At 39.2% G+C, this 23,481-nt stretch overlaps 1 protein-coding gene and 1 pseudogene across 1 annotated transcript in view; one reads left to right on the plus strand and one right to left on the minus strand.

Annotated features, from left to right (window-relative positions):
* The window catches only part of AVEN (apoptosis and caspase activation inhibitor), a 195,663-nt gene that overhangs the window by 132,193 nt on the left and 39,989 nt on the right, over positions 1-23,481 (minus strand). Inside the window, exon 3 of the mRNA XM_053225089.1 lies at positions 14,342-14,519. Coding sequence (XP_053081064.1) covers positions 14,342-14,519 — 178 coding nt within the window. The remainder of the gene's footprint in view (positions 1-14,341; positions 14,520-23,481) is intronic.
* LOC113601761 (lupus La protein homolog) lies at positions 7,302-8,583 on the plus strand (annotated as a pseudogene).

Raw genomic sequence — 23,481 nt, forward strand, 5'->3', positions numbered from 1 at the left:
TCCAGCACTCTGTGCCTCCTATGTTGAACTGTAATTGTTCATTTCTCCATCTATATCACCTCACAAGTGGTATTTGCCAAGAACTATGCAGAGGCTGAGATTTTATCCTGTCTGAAAGATAAGTTAGCCTATTACTGTTGCATGGATGCTGGCAGAAGACTGGAGACTACTGGATCACAGACCAAGGCCTTGATAACTCTTGGCAAAAGCAGTAGCCAAAGCCCCATGTTTGTTTGCACTGGTTCCTCTTGCCCTTTCCAGCTCAGAGGATGATGTCAAAAAGCCCCTCGTGGAAGCACTGTAATACATGCTATGGATTATGTTACAAGAAAGGAACACCAAGCTTGGAGATTCACTGCTCTTAAAGTAACTGGGAGTGAGCCTGATCTTTGCCGGGGGGGGGGGAGGGACATTATCCCAGCTCATATGACTGCTTCCTGCCCCAGGTAGGCAGTGATCAGGGTCCTACATTCCTGGCACGTCCATCAGGCAGGAATGCTCAGGACCTGTGACAGGTTGCCTCTTCCAATAATATTGTTAATGGCAGGGAGTATGTTTTAGGCACTTCTGTACTCTGAGCACCTGGCATGATATACGACACACCGGAGGGTCTGCTAAATGCAAGCCTGCTAAAATAAGCTGAGTTTGAAGCCAAAGACAACTGCACCATACTGTGACCATATACACAGACAATCTCTTTTCAGTTTCATTCTCTTAACTTCTAGGACAATACTAGAAACTCAAGAAATGTTCGGTGAATGAATTATCCCCTAGGATTATTCTATCTCTAAAACTGAAAGTTTCTACAATTCTCTAAAGAGCAGAATGCAAGAAAGCTCAGGTGCATGATTGTCTCTGACAGATGGGACTCGTGTAATACTCCCTCCGTGGAGGTAGAAATTCATGGTAACAAACTCAGAATTCTATTAATTTTGGTTATTCAAAGTTATTCATGACTGGGGTGTCTGAGTGGCTCAGTTGGTTAAGTGTCCAACTCCTGATCACCGTTCATGAGTTCAAGCCCTGCATGTGGCTGTGCACTGAACGTGAGGAGCCTGCTTGGGATTCTCTCTCTCTCTCTCTCTCTCTCTCTCTCTCTCTCTCTCTCTGCCCCTCCCCTGCTCATGCTCTCTCTCAAAATAAATAAAACTTTAAAAAAATCATTTTTAAGTTATTCATGATCACCTCAAATTTCACTATAAATTTGTATCAAGATTAAACTCTCAGGGCACCCAGGTGGCTCAGTCGGTTAAGCATCTGACTCTTGGTTTTGGCTTAGGTCATGACCTCACGGTTTCATGGGTTTGAGACCTGTGTCCAACTCTGTGCTGACAGCACAGAGCCTGCTTGGGATTCTCTCTCTCCCTCTCTTTCTCTGCCCCTCTCACACTCTGCTATCTCTGTCTCAAACTTAAAAAAATGTTTAAAACAAAGATTAAACTCTATAAACAGAAGGCAGAAAACTATCACCACAGAACTCTAAAAGTAAATTCAAAAACCACATAAATGATCTACTTAGCTAGCAACTCATAGAAGAAGAGATGAAGAAAACAATGAAACTTTCTAAAACTTTATGATTTTTAAATATGAAATTTATTGTCAAATTGATTTCCATACAATGCCCAGTGCTCATTCCAACAGGTGCCCTCCTCAATACCCATCACCTACCCTCCCCACCTTCCCACCCCACCATCAACCCTCAGTTTGTTCTCAGTTTTTAAGAGTCTCTTATGTTTTGGGTCCCTCCCTCTCTAACCTTTTTTTCTCCTCCCCCATGGTCTTCTGTTAAGTTTCTCAGGATCCACAAAAGAGTGAAAACATATGGTATCTGTCTTTCTCTGTATGGCTTATTTCACTTAGCATAACACTCTCCAGTTCCATTCTTGTTGCTACAGAAGGCCATATTTCATTCTTTCTCATTGCCATGTAGTACTCCATTGTGTATATAAACCACAGTTTCTTTATGCATTCATCAGTTGATGGACATTTAGGCTCTTTCCATAATTTGGGTATTGTTGAAAGTGCTGCTATAAACATTAGGGTACAAGTGCCCCTATGTATCAGCATTCCTGTATCCCTTGGGTAAATTCCTAGCAGTACTATTGCTGGGTAATAGGGTAGATCTATTTTTAATTTTTTGAGGAACCTCCACACTGTTTTCCAGAGCGGCTGCACCAGTTTGCATTCCCACCAACAGTGCAAGAGGGTTCCCGTTTCTCCACATCCTCGCCAGCATCTAGTCTCCTGATTTGTTCATTTTAGTCACTCTGACAGGCGTGAGGTGGTATCTGAGTGTGGGTTTGATTTGTATTTCCCTGATGAGGAGCGACATTGAGCATCTTTTCATGTGCACATAGACCAATGGAATAGAATAGAAACCCCAGAGTTAGACCCACAAAAGTATGGCCAACTAATCTTTGACAAAGCAGGAAATAATATCCAATGGAAAAAAAGACCGTCTCTTTAACAAATGGTGTGGGAGAACTGGACAGCAACATGCAGAAGGATCAAACTAGACCACTTTCTGACACCATTCACAAAAATAAACTCAAAATGGATAAAGGACCTGAATGAGACAGGAAACCATTAAAATCCTAGAGGAAAAAGCAGGAAAAAAACCTCTCTGACCTCAGCCGCAGCAATTTCTTACTTGACACATCCCCAAAGGCAAGGGAATTAAAAGCAAAAATGAACTATTGGGACCTCATCAAGATAAAAAGCTTCTGCACTGCAAAGGAAACAATCAACAAAACTAAAAGGCAACCAACGGAATGGGAAAAGATATTTGCAAATGACATATCGGACAAAGGGCTAGTATCCAAAACTATAAAGACCTCACCGAACTCCACACCGGAAAAACAAATTATCCAGTGAAGAAATGGGCAGAAGACATGAATAGACATTTCTCTAAAGAAGACATCCAGATGACCAACAGGCACATGAAAAGATGTAAAACTTTATGATTTTAAAAGACCAGCAGCGTTATTATTAAAGATGGAATGTTTCCCTTCGTGTACAATACACAGGGATGCAACACTGAAGGGATAATAATGACTGAGAGGCTCTCCATCAAGTTCCTTTTGCAAGTGCCAAGTACACATTTAAGAGGCAGATTTAATTTCCAGGAAGAATGCTCACCACAAATTATGAAAAGCAACATGTTGACATCATCAGCTACTCTTTTGGAAATGTATACCACATTCAGTCACTAAATTAGTAGTACATAATGGTATTTCATGAACATCATTCCATTCTTAGCTGAATATGCTGAAACTACTATAGTATTCTCATAACAAATCATATGAAGGCATCCTTTCCTTTCCATTTCAGGTATGACAGTACGCTAGAAATACATGATGAAGGATCCTACAGGCGTATTAATCTTTTGAGTATACCACATTTCCATTAGAAAAGGTACATTTAAAGGCTTTTTTCCATCTAAAATATCTCAAATTAGTTTATCATATTGGCTTTTCTCTTGCTTCAGCAATGTTGGGTGGAATAGACCTGAGGATTTCCCCCACTCCAGCCTCTGATCACCCTCCAATTTCCTCTCTAGCTGTAGCTTCCAGGACCCATCTTTTGGCCCATCCCTTGCTTCTCAGACCAGTTAATACCATCTTTTTGTGGTTAGCTCTTTGTCTCCAATCAACTATGAGCCCCCAGAGTCACCAAAATTATTCTACCAAGGTAAGGGCCGCCATTACTTGCCCAGTCTACCAGCACCTATGAGTTTCCTATACCTCTCTCTCTTTGGGCTTCTATCACAACTGCAAGAATGTGGCCTGGGAAGGCAGGGTCCACTTCTTCCACAAGTTGGCAGGGAGATCCAAGGGCACCAACCATGTCTAGACTACACAAAACCAGAACTGCGGCTGAGTCCTCTTCTAGGACATGCAGAAGCTGACACAAGATGAGTGGGGTCACACCCTGGGTGCCAAGGAAGCAGCCCTGGAGGAAACCCTGAACCAGTTCCTGCCCTCACAGATTCCCATCTCTGTGACTTCCTGAACAGATACTTTCCGAAGGAAGAGGAAACTTATCCAGCAGGACAAATCACCAACCTCCTGAGTCCAGTCCCAACAGGGCTGGGTGAGGCCTCATTGGAAGGCTTACCTTCAACAGGACTAGGAACCCCAAAGGGCAGTACCCTCAAGGCCCAGATGCAGCTCCCAAGCCTCCAGACTTCTGCCTGGGTCTCTGCTTCCAACCCAAAGGCAGTTTCTTAACCAACCGCAAACTTTCTCCCAAGCTACAGACCACATATAAATAAAGCTTCCTTTTGCAGAAAAAAAAATATAGAAGAAAAGTATGTCTTAGATAATAATATATTTGTAGACTTTAATGGATAGTATCAAGTGGGACAAATATCAACTTTGAAGCCAGGTATACTTACATTGATTCCTTATTCTGTTTATTAGATATGCACATATGTGAATTTTGTACAAATTATTTACCGTTGGTTTTAAGACTTTGTTTCAACATGTATCAAGATAATGAAATCTACCCTGTGGTTACAGTCACAAGTCAATGACATAGAAAAAAGGACACGTGACACACCTTATACAGAGCCTACATATGGTAGGTATTCAGGCAGTGGTAGCTCTTACTGCCGTCTGCTTGTCAGCTTCAGGCCCATCTGCTGTCACAGGGTCACTAACGGCCACAGGACTCCATTCACACACACATCACTTGCCCATTTATTTTAAGCCTAACCCTTCTGAGAACACTAGATGTGCTAACTTAACACATTGGGGTAAAATGCTATAGAACTACTGAGAAATTACAAGAAGCCCAGAGAACAGAATTATAGGGTTGAAAAAGCCTTGAGAAATCACCTTGCCCATCCCTATGCAGCAGTAAGGAATATTGCTGAACTCATTCTAGTTAAAGGAGACCAAATCTATTTTGAAAGATTTCCAATCAAGATGATCCCCAACTCTCCCTTAGATGCCCAGTTAACATCTCATGTACTAAATGCACAGCAATATCTTATCAAAATCTTCTGTATTTTAGTTAAGCACATTTGTTTTCTTCCATTGACTTGGGTTTGGAACACATATGACATAATTATTAAATCATTTCTCAGACTTCTTTTCCTTAGTATCATGAACCTTTCATCACAGATCCTGCTTTTCCCATTTTTAATCATCTTTCAACTTCCCTGTGTAACCTCTATAGTTGCCGAGACTGAAATAGGTCAACACATATTACAAAGAAACTAAAAAAAAATGAGCTAATTATCATTGTGTGCTATATTCTAGTTATATATATCAATACGATGTTTGGATATTTTAATGACAGCCCCAGTTAAAGGCCTGATTTCAGGGGCACCTGGGTGGCTCAGTCAGTTAAATGTCCTACTTTTGATTTTGGCTCAGGTGATGATCTCATGGTTTGTGGGTTTGAGCCCCATGTCAGGCTCTGCACTGACAATGTGCAGCCTGCTGGGGATTCTCTCTCTCCCTCTCTCTCTCTCTCTCTCTGCCCCCCCCCCCGCCCCGCACTCTCCTCCATCACACTTACCTAGCATATTCTACCCCAACAGTTTGCTTTCCTTGCCTATACAATAATGATTGACTTTTGTGTAGCACTCTAATTTTTCCAGTAATTCTCCATAATCCTCACAAGCACCCTGTACTAAAAGCAAGGCAGGTATTATTTCTAGTTCGCAGCTTTAAAAAAGAGCTTCCAGGAGTTTCACTCCTCCAAGAGCACGTACTTAGTAATGACAACCAGAACCAAGACTGGGATCAGCTGACATCCGTCAGTCAAGGGTGGTTTCCACTCTACTGCCTGAATAAAGTCACTACACTTCACTTACACGTACCGGAACAGATGACTTTACCATCACGATCTTAAGGATTATTAATCTTAATTCTAAATTCATAGCCTCTGAATTCATGTGTTTCATGCTTTTTAGATTACAAGGAGTTCTCCACGGACCTTCATTCAAGGCTTTGCCAAAATAACTTTTATTCTCTTTTTTTATTAGTATTATAGGGGCCTTTATTATAAGGCTTGGACTTTCCCCATTCTGCCTTTCAGTATTCTTTACACAAAGAATTGCATTAATAATCAGGCTTAATCTTATTGACATGACAAAACCTTACATATCAGCTTTATGTCAAATTTCACCATTAATTAATATAAATATATTAATTATTACTATAGTATCAATTATAGTTAGGAAAATGAGGAGGGTATTCTCTCTAGAGCCAGTAAAGAGAACTTACCAATTTCCACTTAAATAGGACATTGATCATGAGCATTTATTTGCTCTGCTTCCCAAAAACCTCCCTTTCAATGATGATATTTCATGGGGCGCCAGGGTGACTCAGTCAATGGAGCATCTGACTCTTGATTTCAGCTTGGGTCATGATCACAGGGTCATGGGATCAAGCCCTACATCAGGTTCCACGCTGAGCATGGAGCCTGCTTGAGATATTCTCTCTCTCTCCCTCCGCCCCAAACTGTCCCTCTCCCATGCTCTCTAAAAGAAAAAAGAAAAAGAAAAAATAAAAAGAAATGATATTTCTCTTTTTAAAGTAAGTATGACTCCATGAGAATAAACAGAGAGGAGACAGCAGCAGTTGAGAGGAATATAGTAAATGCTATCAGAACGTGGCATGCAAATTTGATGATGCAGCTAGTTAGACACTGAACAACAAGAACTGTATCTGGAATACAAGTCAAATTCAAAAAAATTCACTAATATTCTTTCATTAAGATATTTCTAGTAAGGGGGTGCCTGGGCAGCTCAGTCGGTTAAGTGTGGGACTCTTGGTTTCAGCTCAGGTCATGATCTCACAGCTTCATGGGTTTGAGCCCCACATCAGGCTCTGCGCTGATGGGACAGGGCCTGCTTGGGACTCTCTCTCTCTCTCTCTCTCTCTCTCTCTCTCTGCCCCTCCCCCACTTGCGCTATCTCCATCTCTCTCAAAATAAATAAACTTTAAAAAAAGATATTTCCAGGGGCGCCCGGGTGGCTCAGTTGGTTGAGTGACCGACTTTGGCTCAGGTCATGATCTCACAGTTTGTGAGTTCAAGCCCCGCGTCGGGCTCCATGCTGACAGCTTGGAGTCTGGAGCCTGCTTCAAATTCTGTGTCTCTCCCTCTCTCTGCCCCTTCCCTGCTCATGCTCTGTGTGTCTCTCTCTCAATAATAAGTAAACGTAAAAAAATTTTTTTTAATAAATAAAAAAAGATATTTCCAGTAAAAATAATCTAAATTATCTAATATGCTAACCATTCAGTTCTTAAAAATGAACTGGAGACCCTATCATCACTGCTGGTGACCCTATGGCCCAGCTTAGTGGGACAAGGACCAGAAAGACAGCTCCAAGTGCCAAAAATGGGGATTGTGACAAAATGGCTACTCTGGGACCAAAATCTGTCATCAAATCAAGTACTACTGTACTGACTTTAATTTGCCATGAGACAAGTTTTTGAAGGGGACAGATCACACTGGATGAAAGGCAGATTCCCCTGGAGATACTAAAATCCAATAGGTAGAAGCGCCTAACAACAGATTTTAATATAATGGAAGCACTGAGCAAACCCAACACAAAACTTGAGGAAATAAAGATAAAGCTAACATCAGAAGCTCCCCACACAAACCTCTCTCTGATGAGTACAAAACATCTCTCCAATGACCAATGAGTATTAAAAATGATGTGAAAACAGATCCATGTATATGAAAGCCTTTCCAGCTGATGCAATCCTTAGTGACATAAAGGATTAGAAGATAAAGGTCAAGCACAAAATATTCAAATGAAAACAACATTACACAAAGCATGAAACGATCAATATTTGCAGGGTCTGATTGTATTGAATTTGCCCAAGTTTATAGAGACACTGGTTAAAAGCATAAAGACCTTCTAATACTTTTCAAGGAGTATTATTTTACAAACAAGAAAAAAACAAAAATTAAAATGAGGTATAAGCTAAATTCAGATACCAAACAAGAACAAGAAGAAAACCAGAAGTGCTCCAGGTGCTGACATGAATCCTCTGGCAAAACTGAATGCTGAAACTTTGGGATGACTTAGATGATCAGACCCGTTGGAAAGATCCACACTTCTTTTTCTCAAATCGTGGGGAAATGAAATGGATAGACTTCATAATGCTATTTAAAGAAAAGGCTAAGCAGCACTAGATAAAGCCAAAGAAGCCTTAATTTACAATTAAGGAACAGAGAAGAGAGGTGGGAGGTACTAGGAGAGGCAGGGGGGAAAAAACGGCACTGAAAAAAATCATGGAGGATCAACAAGAATCCCTAAACAAATGAACTTGAAAAGGTCACAGATTTAAAGGAAGGGGGAGAGGAATTAAAGCTGTCCAGGAAAAGTACAGTTTCACGGCTAGAAAGTGAACATGGATGGTGATGAGGAACATGATCAAATGGATGCAGCTGGACCAGTAAAAGCAGACAAAGGAGAATCGGCATGGAAACAATGACAGCAAAAACACAAAATGGTGCAGAGAGCAGGAATTTAGCCAGCAAACTTCTAGGTATTCAAGCTGCTTTTATCTCTGGAGGCTTGAAAAAAAGAAAATCAAATTAAGCCCATTTCCTTGTCTGGCTACGAGAAAGGAAAGATTTATTTATTTTGTGTGTGTGTGGTTTAACCTCTTTTTGTTGTTGTTACTCAAATGAAGGGTTTTTTTTTAATGCATACATAGTTCTGTTTCTGTTATTTCAAATGATTCAAATACTAAAGGGAAGGTTCTTCCACTACACTGTTTTGTAACAAGAATAGATTAGTAAAAACTGACAAAATGCACACCCATGGGAAAAGAAAAAAAAAATGAACTGAGTCAACGGGACAAATGCAGCTGTCTGGCTGCTTCGTGGGCTGCTAGAGAGATAGGCTTTCTTTTCCCGTCCAGTCTACTTGCTGGCAAAAGGATACCAAGGGTGGGGAGGAAAATCAAATACCATTATAATTAAAATCTCCCCCCAATCAATTTTTCATAAAATGTCATTGAAGAAAGATCTACAATAGCTTTAAATGAAAATATGCACGGGCAACTATACTGACCCAACTGTAGTCTAATCGTTTCATTTTTTTTCTATTTGCTCCACTGAAAATAAACAGAGCTTATAGACTTGCACAGAAACGTGGGGGAAAAAAAAAAAAAACCTTTTCAATATTGCCCCAGTGCACTCTTGCTCACACTGTAAACATTTTTCTAACTAGTTATCTGTGACTTCTTGAAAGGAGTAGATAAAGCATATGGCATGAATTCAATGACTCACCACTTGGGGAAAAAAAATAAAGGTAGGGGGCGGAAAACTTCCTTAAAGATCTAACATTCTTATGCCTGAATATAAGTGAGAGTATGGTACCATTCTCCAAGCTTGTGAAACATAACTTAGAACTGCAAGAACATTGTTCAAAAAGAAAAGCTGTAGGCGCGATCGTCTGTTTCAGAGGCTTACAGAAAGACTCCTAAAAAGATGTCTGAAGACTCCCAATCCTACCAGAAAGAGTGTGACCTCAAACAAACTAGTGGCCTCTCCCCATTTCCTCAGCAAAACAAGATGCCATGACCTTCAGCCAGAGACTGAAACAAAGCAGGCGGCACCTGTGTGTTGAAGACCTCGGGATGCCAAAAAGGAATGCCTCTCCCAAAATGTTCCCCATGGTCCGTGGTGGTAACTGAAATCCTCTCATTAGAAATCCATTTTTAGACTTTTTTTTTCCTTGTGTAGAGAGACACATAAAAGAATGGGTAAGATTTAAAGAATAATTATTCAGGGTGCCTGGGTGGCTCAGTCAGGTGAGCATCTGACTTTTGATTTTGGCTCAGGTCATGATTTCAGGGTTTGTGAGACTGAGCCCTGTGTGGGGCTCTGTGCTGGCAGTGCAGAGACTGCTTGGGATTCTCTTTCCCCCTCTAAAAATGAATAAATTAATGGAGAACGAAGAGGAGGGGGAGGAGAAGGATGATGATGATGATTATTATTATTATTATTATTATCCAATGAATATAAGTAAACATGATTCAGGTCAAAAAATAGATCAGCATCAACATCAGGAAGTCCCCCCAACACCGACACCTGCTGCATGCCCCTACCCAATCATTACCCCTCACCCCTCTACTAGAGGGGAACACGATCCTGATTTGTACCATAACCGTTTCCTTGGTTTCCATTTTACCATTCAAATACGCATCCCTAAATAACAGCTTGCTTTTTTCTTGCGTGTGAACTTTATGTAAGTAGAATTGTACGGAGGTATTTTGTGGCTATGTAGTGTTCCTTTTACTTCACAGTATGTTTGAGCAGCTCATCCACTGACTTATGTATTCATTCCACCATTAGTAGACAGTTGAGTTGCTTCCACGTGGCTCTTCTGACCAGCACTGCTATGAATGCACACACACGTCTCCCGGTGTGTGCATTGGCACCATAGCTTCTCGAGAGTGCCTTCCCAGGGTACAAGTGCCAGATCTTCAACTTTACAGAAAAATGACAAACCACCTTCCTAAATGAATATACCAACATGCACACACACCAACTGTGTGTGCAGTAGAAATTCACTCTTGGGATTTAATTACTGGTCCTCAAAGATTCACTGTTGAGACGTAAATCCTACTGGGTGAGTAACAACACATTAAGCTAGAGGTACTCTTAGCAAAAGGTCCGTCTCAAAATGGCATTTGAGAATTGGACCAGAGGTGTATGCACCACACAGCTGATTCTAGAATAAAAAGAATGCATAAAGAACAGTTCAAAGTTCAGAGAAATGAAGTCTGTCATCTGTCGCAGGGACAACAAGGGCCATCCTTCAGGGCATGTGGCAGACACAGATATGCAGGAGAAAAACAAATGAGCAACTATAGGTGGCAAACTGGAGGAAAAGGGGGGAAATTTTATTTTAGGACTTAACCTGAAACCTAAAATCACCAACTTTTAAATGCTCAGAGGCTAAGACCACCACCATTGGTTATTCAACAAGTAGACTCAATAATCAGCTCTATCACACCCAAAACCTTTTAATTTCTCAGAAAAAGGATCTTCAAATTCTATTGGCAACCACTGCCATTATGCCTAACATTCAAGGAAAACAAGAAATTAGACTTTGACTTTACTGAAGGTAGTTAATTAAGCTTCTATGGACAAAAAATTCTGATACATACTAATTCTAGGCACACGGTTACTCATTGAGCAGAACTAAAACCAGCAGCCAATTTGGGATAAGATGTTGACAGCATCAAATTAGGCACTGTTCCATCTAACTATTCTTGCACTGGATACTAAGAGAAATAGTATTCCTAATGTTCGACAGAACCATGATAGACTAGGATTCAAATCCACATCTGTTCAACTTAGGAGTCTGTGCTCCTTATATTAAACAACACTGACAAAGGAAAGACTGTAACATCATCGACTGAACTTAAATGTCCAATATTAAGATAATCAAATTTTCAAAGTTGATAAGTTATTTCTAATCTGAGTTACTTTGGTAGTTAGTAAAGAAATTATATACTAAATATATATATATATATATATTTACTATATATATTTAGTATATATATATTTACTATATATATATTTAGTATATATATTTAGTATATTTATATTTTTATATATAATAAATATGTATATAAATATATATTATATATTTATAACATATATTATAATATATTTTATATAATATATTATATATAATATAATATATTATATATATTATAAATAATTATAATATATTATAATATATTATATTATATATAATATATGTTATAAATATATATATATTATGATCACAGAATGTACTCCATCTCTCAAAAGTAAACTAATATAGCCCTACTCCTACAATGAAGAAAGCATGGCAGCTCTTCTCAGGCATATGACATGGTGAAAAGAAAATGATACATCAGCAGCACAGTGGGGAAAAGCTAGAAGCACATGTCAGAAGATGGGACAATTGTGATCTCCCGAGAAACCAATCACACATAAACAAGCTACTTGAAAAGAAATCAGTAAGCAAAGACAGACTACAAGAAAAATACATAGGAGAGCCAAATCATGCCAGGCTTTAAGTTATAAATAAAATGCTAACATAAACAGTCAAAATCATAAGCCTCTGGGCATAGCTGCCGGGTTAGACTAGAACTGTGAATCGCCTTCCGACATTCAGGCAGTATCTTTCACTTGCCAGATACTGTCCTAGTAACCGAGTACACTTTTAATTCAATTAAAACCAGGTAGTCCACACTACACTGCTTCCATTTCCCCTCCCCCACCCCCCACCCCACCCCCCCGCCCCGTCCTTTAGCAGAACAGCTAACACAAATTAAAACTAAGCAGCCCACCTTCTACCTTTCTCTCACCTTGAAGAAAGGTGCTTATAAACCTGCAAGCGGCCAAAATGCAGGTGACAAGAGGGCAGTACTCATCTGACTGGCAAAAAGAGGAGTCACTGGCCCCTAAACGGTCAATGAGTTGGATGCCGTCAGCAAACCTCTCCTGAGAGGGTGACACTGTGGGGAGCGTACAACAGAAGGACACCAGTCTGAACCTCGCTCTGCTGACCCACACTCACCCTACTCTCTCCACGTGTAATTTTTTTCTACTCAAGAGGTTTATTCTATTAAGCTCAAAGAGAATTCATCACTTTATGATTCTTAGTCTGGTATGGGCATTCAAAAATAATAGGCAAGATGAGAAAAAAGAAAGGTGGAACTCAATAGCAACGTAAAAGTTGCAGGCAAGAGGGAATTCAAAGCAAATTGTCTGAAAATATTTTCATTTTATTTCTCTGCTTCTCAATTCTTTATATTTTTTTAACCTGGCAATATTATGCTGTTTGTTGTTGTCGTGGTCATTGTAGACTCACATACAAATTTAAGAAATAATACAGAGAGGGGCGCCTGGGTGGCTCAGTCAGTTGAGCGTCCGACTTCAGCTCGGGTCATGATCTTGCAACTCGTGAGTTCGAGCCCCATGTTGGGCTCTGTGCTGCCAGCTCGGAGCCTGGAGCCTGCTTCAGATTCTGTGTCTCCCTCTCTCTCTGCCCCTTTCCCACTCATGCTCTGTCTCTCTCTGTCTCTCAAAAATGAATAAATTTAAAAAAAAAATTTTTTTAAAAGAAACACACAGAGATCTCCCATGTACTTGGCCCAGTTTCCCCCAATGATAACAGTTTGCGAAACTGTATTATAATATCACAACCGGAAATACGGACATACTGACATTGATATAAGCACCAATCCTCTTCAGGTTTCCTCAGTTTTATTTGTAGTCACTCATGTGCATGTGTATTAAGTTCTAGACAATGTTATCATTTGTGTAGGTTTGTCTACCTACTACCACAAGACAAAAGATCGTACCAGCACTATCAAGAACCTTCACGTTGCCATTTTATAACCACATCCACTTCCCACCCTCCCATCCCAAACCCCTGAAAACCACTAATCCATCCTCCTTTCGTCCTTCCGATTCTTACGCCACACTCTAGGAGAGAGCAGCCATCTCTCCAGCCAGCTCTGTTCCATCACTCTCTGTAACTACTCTCCTACTCCACCTTCACACTGCTACACATCGTTCAGGGTAGAGTCAATCTTAAAACAACAGCTGGGCATAGAAGGAATGAGCATTTCACCTTATTGATAGAGAAGACTGTCCAAAAACAAAACAGAAAAGTTTTCGTGTTCAGGTACACAGGACTCTAATATGTGCATATCCACGAATATGCATATTCCTGGCTATAAAAGGGAAAAGAACACATACTCTAGAAGCTTGCTAAAGCTTTGTATAAACATAATCATTGATTCCTCTGATATCAAAGAAAACACTTCTGTTTTCAGACTAGCCAACTTAGAGGGGCATGGTTCAGCATTTTCATTTCTGTAAAGCCTTTTATCCATTTCAACCAGGCCTTAAGTCCTTCCTCATCAGTACCTGGAATCCCTGGCTTCCACTTAATGAAACATCTTTTTCCCTTGCAAACCATTAGACACACTGTCCTTTACTTGAATTTAAAACCCAAAGGACAAAAGGATGAATTGCTAGTTACTAAAATGCAGCTTTATGGGGCGCCTGGGCGGCTCAGTCCGTTGAGCATCCAACTTCTGCTCAGGTCATGATCTCACAGTTCGTGAGTTCGAGCCCCACGTCGGGCTCTGTGCTGACAGCTCAGAGCCTGGAGCCTGCTTCAGATTCTGTGTCTCCCTCTCTCTCTGCTCCTGACCCATTCGCGTTCTGTCTCTGTCTCTCTCAAAAATAAACATTAAAAAAAAAAATTTTTAATGCAGCTTTAAAGGGAACATCAATAAGAGGCCTATGCAACTTTCAGAGCACTAAACCATAGGCAAGCAACCAGAATTCATACCTGCAGAGCTGAGGAGGACACTGAAGTCCGTCCCCCGTTGTGATTCTCCACTTTCATTATTGACCTCTTTTTCAATATCTTGATATCGATTCCAGTTAGAGACTATCTTTCTTTTAGAATAATTTCCCTGTTCCTCATTCTCTTCTCCAAAGGTCTCTGCATCACTGTCATCTTCAACCTGCAATCATTACAAACAAATCAATACACAGGCAGTGGAAATTTCAACCATAGCAGCCTTAGCAGTAAAGTAAAACAAAACAAAAAATAGTATACAAGTATCATGACAAAGAGCATTTTATAGATCAAGCTGAGGATACAAAATTATATTTCAAAAGGACCCCAATGTACCACGGTCCTGAATTCATTTTCAGGGTAAATTTTTCATTTCACTTTGCAAAGGAAATCTGGCAAGTTCCTGTCTAAAAATTTGTGTAACTGATAGGGCTAATGCCTGCTACCCCAGTGTATCCTTTCCCATTAGTTGTTTCATCTTATTGAAACAATCAAGGCTATACAGGTCTTTTTTTTTTTTTTAGGCTTATTTTTATTTATTTTGAGAGGGGTATTTATTTTAGGAGGGCAGAGAGAGAGGGGGAGAGTCCCAAGCAGGTTCCACACTGTCAGCACAGAGCCCAATGAGTGGCTCGAACTCACAAACCATGAAATGACCTGAACTGAAATCAAGAGCCAGATGCTCAACAGACTGAGCCACCCAGGCACCCCAAGGCTATATGAGTCTTAAACTTAGAGGACTTTAGGATAGAAATCAACCATTTCCACTTACAGATTTTACAAACACAATAAATAAGTTTTGTAAGTTTTAAATGGGAACTCTGCTCAGGTGCATTCAAGAGTACAACTTCCAGTCTTGAGTATTTAAAAAAAAGAGCATGCAGAAAAATGCAGAAGGTGAGGAATTATAAAAGATGAAGGGCCTAGTTTCTTCAACAAATAATTTGCAAGGGAAAAAATGCTGGGGAAGGAGGGAGATATCTACAGATTGAAAGAGCTTAATGGACACATAACCATTTGTAATATCAGAAACTTATTTTTTTTAAGGAGACGAAGCTCTTACTATTCTTTAAGTGAATTTACTTATTTTGAGAGACAGAGAGACAGAGAATCCCAAGCAGGCTCCACACTGTCAGTGCAGAGTCTGATGCAGGGTTCGAACCCACCAACTGTGAGATCATGACCTGAGCTGAAATCCAGAGTCAGATACTTAACCAATTGAGCCAGGCAGGCTCCCAGGAGCTTATTTGAAGTCAGATTCTAACAATATAACTACAGATAAATATCACTTATGAGACAGAGAAATGTGAATGACTGGATATTTGATTATGTTGAAGGAATACAATTATTTCATATATTTATTGTTTGCGGTGATACCAGACCATGTTTTTTTTTTAATGTTCTTATTTTTTAGGAAAAAATATTGACTATTTATAGATGAAAAGACAAGAATGTGGGATTTCTTTCAAAATAATGGGTGGAGGGGCGCCTGGGTGGCTCAGTCGGTTGAGCATCCGACTTTGGCTCAGGTCATGATCTCATGGTTTGTGAGTTTGAGCCTCACATCGGGCTCTGTGCTGATGGCTCGGAGCCTGGACACTGCTTCAATTCTGTGTCTCCCTCTCTCTCTGCCCCTTCCCCGCTCATGATCTGTCTCTCTCTGTCTCTCAAAAATGGATAAACGTTTTAAAAATAATAACAATAATAATAATAATAATGGGTGGAGAGGAATGGTGGGTACAGAGGAAATAAACTGGGCACAATTGATAATTATATAATCCTATCTACTTTTTGAAATTGTCCTATTATAATAAAAAATTAACTTTAAACAAGAAAGATGCATGTAGAATCTAAAGTCATGGTTCAAAGAAGCATCCCAAAGATTATAAAATCCTCATCAAGAAAAACCTTGTGAAATATATTATAACAAACTATCTGTAGATAGGTTGTAGATAGCTTTTGTTAACACAAAAATGAGGCATGTGCACTGCAGAAAAGTAAGAAGAGAGACAAGCAAAGAGATAAATAAAAACCCCACATTCCTATCACTGGAGAGTGGGAGTTCCACTATTAACACCTTAGAAAGACATCTAGAAATATATGCGCTATTTATATATACATTTTTTTGTAACAAGAATTTTTTCATCAAAATTCTGCATCCCTCCATCTCAGTAAATATCATTTCATATAACATCCAGACTATTTCCAAATTTGTCTGACTCCAAAAATTTGCTTTAGAGCTGGTTTTGTCCAAGCTGGTATCCTCGTCAAGATCATGCCCTGTATCTCACTGTCCCTTAAATCCCTTTGATTCTAGTTCCATCTCTATCTTTAAGACATTGATTTATTGAAGAGACCAGTACACGTAGGGTGCAGAAGGACCCATCCTTTGTTTGGCTGCTTCCTTGCAGTATGGTTTATGGAAATAATGGATTAAAAAAAAAAAAGCCCTAAAAATCTGAATGCCCAATGTGGTCAAGTTAAATATTTTTTAGTTAAAATACAGCATAGATGGTGCTCTGAACTTTATGTTACACCACATGAAAGGACAGGTGATAAATGTCTGACCCAACATAAGTAATGCTAAGATTACCCAACGAGTTTGGACGAAGTCTGATCCACCCACTGTACACATAGGTTTTCCCCCCTTGCATCTAGGAACTCGACTGCGTGGTATTATTTTGTCCACTAAAAATTTCTAATTCCCCAAACAGATTTAACGCTAGTCAGTAATTCTCACCTGGATCAAATTTAGTAAGCTTTCATGAAAGGATAGAGTATTGACCTTTCAAGATTACTCACAGCCCTCAAATATCATCAGAAGCCTCCTTGATGGCACAAAGAGATGGCAAACTACATCATAATCTAGGGATTGCAAAGATGCCCTGAAACCTCCAGGTTTCCTGCCATTCCTGAGAGATTCTCAGAATTAAAAGATGGTAGCAGATTCAAGGTATGTGCTTGAGTAAGATCTCCTGTTTAGATAATAAATACCAGGAAGGTTCTAAAGAAAACAGCTTCATAACTGATGAGAACTGGGGAAGACTGAACTAGAGCTGAAAATACTAGCAGGGTTTAATCTGGGAAAATCCAATTTTCCTTTGTTGGTCCACTGGGTACACAGAGTTCAGAAAGACTTATCCAGTTAGCATAAAACTTGTGAACATCGCCCTAACACATGGCAAAAATGTAAGCCTGGGCAGAGTAATTAGCTTGATGCTAAAGAGGATGATGATCTGAAACACCTGAGGAACTACTAACAGTGACATAAGCCCTGAAACGGGAGGCAGGGGACCTAGGAAAAATGAACGGCCCTGCCCTCACCATCATTTAGTATTTACGTGTGTATAATAGGCTGGGGCCTCCAACAGCTAAATGACTCACCAATCCCCAACTTACAAGAATCACTGAATAATGATCTCATTACCCCCGACCCAACTGCAGAGATGAGAAGAGGTGTCATTAGCCTCCATCACAAGAGGGTAGTAAAGAGTAATAAAGCTTAGAAGACATCTGATGTAACTTAGAGAAAGGTGTATCTTCAAAACTCCCATAGATTTTATGTTTGGTTCATTTTGCAATGATCTGGGCCAAAATATGCAAAATTGCAAGACAGAAGAAACAGAACAAACAGGAAAATACTGATGAAAGCGATGTGAAAACTATAAAGCCATCGTTATTATGTTAACAACATCATTACAAAATTAGTAAGCTAATTTTGTATACTGAAATATAAGATCCTGATGAAAAAGATTAAAGAAGACACAAATGGAAAGATACACTATATCACAGATTAAAAGACTATTGTTAAAAATATCCATACTACCAAAAGCAATCTACAGATTCAATGCAATCCCTATCAAAACTCCAATGACATTTTCCACAGAAATAAAACAAACAATCTGAAAATTTGTATGGAACCACAAAGGACCTTAAATAACCAAAGCAATCTTAAGAAATAACAACAAAGCTGGAGGCATCATGCTTCCTGGTATCAAACTGTATTACAAAGCTATAGTAATCAAAACAGTATGGTAATGACATAAAAACAGACACATAGATCAATGAAACAGAATAGAGAGCCCTGAAATAAACCCATACATATATGGTCATTTATGACAAACAGTACACCATGGGGAAAGGACAGTCTCTTCAATAAATGGTGCTGGGAAAACTGGACAGCTGCATGCAAAAGAATGAAACTAGACCACTTTCTTATCCTTACACAAAAGTCAACTCAAAATGGATTCAATACTTGAGGGGGCATTCACTTTCAAGTGTCCCCTCTCTGTAAAGAGAGCTTTCCTACTATTCTTCCTTTCTAATTCTAATAAATTCTAATAAACTTTGGCCTGCTGCTGTTCAAAAAAAAAAAAAAAAGTGGATTAAATACTTGAGTGTAAGACCTGAAACCATAAAACTTCTAGAAGAAAAATATAGGTGGTAAGCTCCTTGACATCAGTCTAGGCAATTTTTTGAATTAGACACCAAAGCAAAGGCAACAGAACAAAAGTAAACCAGTGAGAATACATCAAACTAAAAAGCCTCTGTACAGCAAAGGAGACCATCAACAGAATGAAAAGGCATCAACATCATTTATCAACAGGGAAATGCAAATCAAAACTACAATGAGATATCACCTCACACCTGTCAGAATGGCTAGAATCAACAATACAAGAAACAACAAATGTTGGTGCAGATGTGGAGAAAAAGGAGCCCTCATGCACTATTGGTGGAAATGCAAACTGGTGCAGCAACTCTAGAAAACATGGCAAAAAAATTAAAAATAGAACTACCCTACAATCCAACAATCACACTTCTGGATATTTACCCAAAAAATACACAAATATTAATTCAAAGGGATACATGCACCTCTATGTTTATTGCAGCATTATTTACAATAGCCAAATTATGGAAGCAGCCCAAGTGTCCATCAATAGAGAAATACATAAATATGTGGTATATGTGTATGTGTGTATACCTATATCTAAATATAAATATAAGTAAATTAGATATAGCTGTAGATACAGATAGATATAGACACAGATGATGGAATATTACTCAGCCACAAAAAGGAATGAAATCTTGCCATTTGCAATGACGTGGATGGAGCTAGAAAGTATTATGCTAAGTGAAATAAGCCAGTCAGAGAAAAACAAATACCATACAATTTCACTCATATGTGGAATTTAGGAAACAAAAAAATGAGCAGAGGAAAAAAATAAGATAGAGAGACAAACCAATAAACACATGCCTAGCCATAGAGAACAAACTGATGGTTACCAGAGGTGACATGGATGAGGGATGGGGGAAATAGGTGATGGGGATTAAAGAGTACACTTCTCATGATGAGCACTGAGCGATGTATAAAACTATTGAATCACCGTATTGTACACCTGAAACTAATGTAACACTGTATGTTAACTATACTGGAATTAAAATTAAAAGCTTAATTGAAAAATGAGAAGGGAACTTACGGAATAGGAGAAAATATTTACAAATCGTATCTAATACAGCCTCTCCTCCCGTAACTGACTTTAAAAGCAATTTAAAACAATATGTGCTTAATTATGTTTCCATATGTTATAGGCCCAACAAAATATTTGCCAATAATAGCACAAAGGAGATGGGTGGGAGCAAAACTGTATTGCAGTAAGGACAGGACTTTGTACAGGAACTCGAATATCAGAAACAAATGTACAAAACTAGCAATAGGAAATAAGAAGCTAATGTAACAAAAGTTATCAATACATGCTTATACTTCTTCTTTCTTCTCTCATTCTTTAAAAGGTAAAATTATAGGGGCATCTGGGTGGCTCAGTCAGGTGAGCATCTGACTTCGGCTCAAGTCATGATCTCACAGTTCATGGGTTCATGCCCTGTATCAGGCTCTCTGCTCACCATACATGCAGCAAACACTGACTGAATTAACGAGGGGAATTGTTCAACAATAATAGGTCGAGGCATCAATACCCCACTTTCGATGATGGATAGAAGAACGAGATAAAAGGTACCATATGCACAACGGAGTCAATAAAAGCTTTACTCACCGCAACTATACTGCTATTTAATTTACAACTATAATTTACATTAAATTACAATCTGCTTAATTTAACTGGACTGAACAGTATGTTTGGGCAACGCTGTTTTTTAAATATCCTCTTACCTTTTCTTTCAAAAGGGCGACCATTGGCCAAGAGAGTATTTAAAGATTCTCTTTATCATGAAGAGCCCTCGGATAAGCCAATAAAACTTGGGAAGTTACTAGTAACACTTAACAACTAAACAAGAGCCTATGGAAAGCCTTTTATACTTAAGATTCTTTTTGTAAAAAATAATAATAATAATGTTTATTTATCTTTGAGAGACAGAGAGAGACAGACCATGAGTAGGGAGGGAGCAAAGAGAGGGAGACACAGAATCCGAAGCAGGCTCCAGGCTCTGAGCTGTCAGTACAGAGCCTGATGTAGGGCTTGAACTCACGAACTGCAAGATCATGACCTGAGCCGAAGTCGGCACTTAAGCAACTGGGCCACCCAGGCGCCCCAGAAACCTAACTTTTGAAGGTCCTTTTTTTACTTTCTGCTGGAGTAAGGGATGTGGAAATGGCTTCCCTAATAAGGAGGTTGAACACAGTCAATCACATATTTTTCAACTACTTCCTATGTTTCTCACAAAATGTAATTATATCCTAAAAGGCAACAGGATAGAAAGATATACAAGAGAAAATTTAAGGAAACTCTTGAACAGAAAGTCACTGGGAACTGATTTCAATAATTAGGTAATAATGTCAAATATATTCAACCAAAAATGTTACAATGTATAAAATTGGAAAATTATATTAATTCACCTTAACTTTAAAATTTTTAAATGTTACCAAGCTTTAAAATAGATCATTACTTAATAGTCTAATTGCCAACTTTTATATTTATGACCCTATTAAGGTCATTTTTTTTATCTTCTATACTCATTTTGTGAAACAGCTGATGCTTCACCACTTTAAATATTCTTAACAACAGAAAAATGTATAAATCATAATTGAAGAGTTCACTGACAGTTTTTGGTATTAGAGAAGTGTGCTAGCAAAAATAATTTTTATGTAGGGGCGCCTGGGTGGCTCAGTCGGTTAAGCGTCCAACTTTGGCTCAGGTCACAATCTTACAGTCCGTGAGTTTGAGCCCCGCGTCAGGCTCTGTGCTGACAACTCACAGCCTGGAACCTGCTTCAGATTCTGTGTCTCCCTCTCTCTCTGCTCCTCCCCTGCTCATGCTCTGTCTCTCTCTCAAAAACAAAATAAAAACATTAAATTTTTTCAATAATAATAATTTTATGTAGTATTTCAAGAAGCCAAATTTCAGCTAAAAATTAAATTAAAAAAACATATATATATATATATATATATATACACACACTATATAACTAGTATACAAGTAAACTAATAAGTTTGTCGTTGTGTATTACATAAAAATATGCATTAGAGTGTGATCATACTTGAAAAAAAAACAATAAATGCAATATATGGCACGTATATCTACATTACCTATTGAGCCCAGAACAATGTTCACAGTATTTGAGCTCCACAATTCTCTCTAGCCAGTATGAATGGGGAAAAAGTGATTTAGACCATAATCAAATTCAGATGTTTCTCTAACAAGAGAATTATCTACAGCTTCTTTTCTTGTCCTTCCTTGTGATCAGTTTATGGGAAGAGGAGACAGAGGAATCTGAGAACAGAAAAAGTGGTACCCCCATCCTCAAAACAGCTACTCAGTGACACTTCTGCCAGGCCTCTTCACTCATCCCCAGTCCTTATCTTTCTTTCTCCAAGTCCTTGTATCTTATCTTTCTCACCTGTGTTATTTTGTTTCGGAGAGTTAGCTAAAAAGAGGAGACACAGAAAGGAAATTACCATTTGCCGACAGTCCATAGAAGGGCTAGACTATGGGATAGCTCATCGCAAAGACCCTGAGAGTTTATGCTGCCGTAATTTAAGGGTAGTTTGGAAAATAGACTGCAGTAACTTTCATTGGACTAAATGGCAATTTTAAACTATACTTAGTGAAGGTCCTTTTACGAGGTCCTTGTGGAAAGGTGAGGGAAGTGGCAATAGAATCAGTTTCATTTTATCTGCTTTACAACTTGAACTTCATGTAAGAATTCAGACTAAAAAAGGTTTTAAAAACGACCAAATTACTCAACCTTGCAAGTCCCAACCTCCAGATAAAATTCTGTGAGTTAGGTCAATGTCAACAATGTTTCTAGTAAAGAAGGTAAAGAATGGAACTATAAAGACCGTCTGCTTCTCGGTATGGTTCTGATCTAAGAAAAAAGTCAGCATTTTGCTCTGCCAATCTATTGACACGCAAAATAGAGAGACGTACGATAACCAGAGATACAACTAAGAGGCCTTTGAGCAAAAACTTCTCTTTGTTAAATCATTTAATTAAAAGATTTTGTATACACGAAATTATCTGGGGCGCCTGGGTGGCTCAGTTAAGCATCTGAGTCTTGATTTCGGCTCAGGTCATGCTCCCAGGGTTGTGGGATCAAGCCCCGTATCTCAAAGCCTGTTTAGGATTCTCTCTCTCTCTCTCTCTCTCTGCCCATCTCTTATGCGCGCGCACACACACACACACACACACACACACACACACACACACCAATGTTGATAGGAAGGCTGCATGTAGACTCTGAGCATTCCTGGGCAAGCTTAGTGTACAAACCACGCTCACCTTGACCACAGCCCCTGACAGTTCACTTTCTCTTAAGGGGGCAATTGATACATCAGGGACATGTGCCTCTGCCCCATCTTCCCTGGGATTTCACTGCCTGGGCTTAATGCTGCAAATGGCCAGATTTTTTTTGACGGCCTCAGTTAAATTTCCTCTCCTCTCGTCCACCAGCACGGGACTGGTTTCCTTGGTTACTGAGGTTTTAACACCATCACCTTCCACTTTCCAGAAAACTCACAGACCATTAAATGGCTGTTGGTTATCTGGCCGACTTTAAGACACTCCCCAAACTCACAAGTCACCAGAGGGAGGGAACTTAATTAACAGGGAAACAATTATTGAACAGGAAGGAGCCTGAGTAGCCCAGGTCCACCCTCTGCCCTCAAGTGAGATGTG

Source organism: Acinonyx jubatus, chromosome B3 (assembly GCF_027475565.1).
Source record: "Acinonyx jubatus isolate Ajub_Pintada_27869175 chromosome B3, VMU_Ajub_asm_v1.0, whole genome shotgun sequence".
Classification (NCBI taxonomy): Eukaryota; Metazoa; Chordata; class Mammalia; order Carnivora; family Felidae; genus Acinonyx; species Acinonyx jubatus.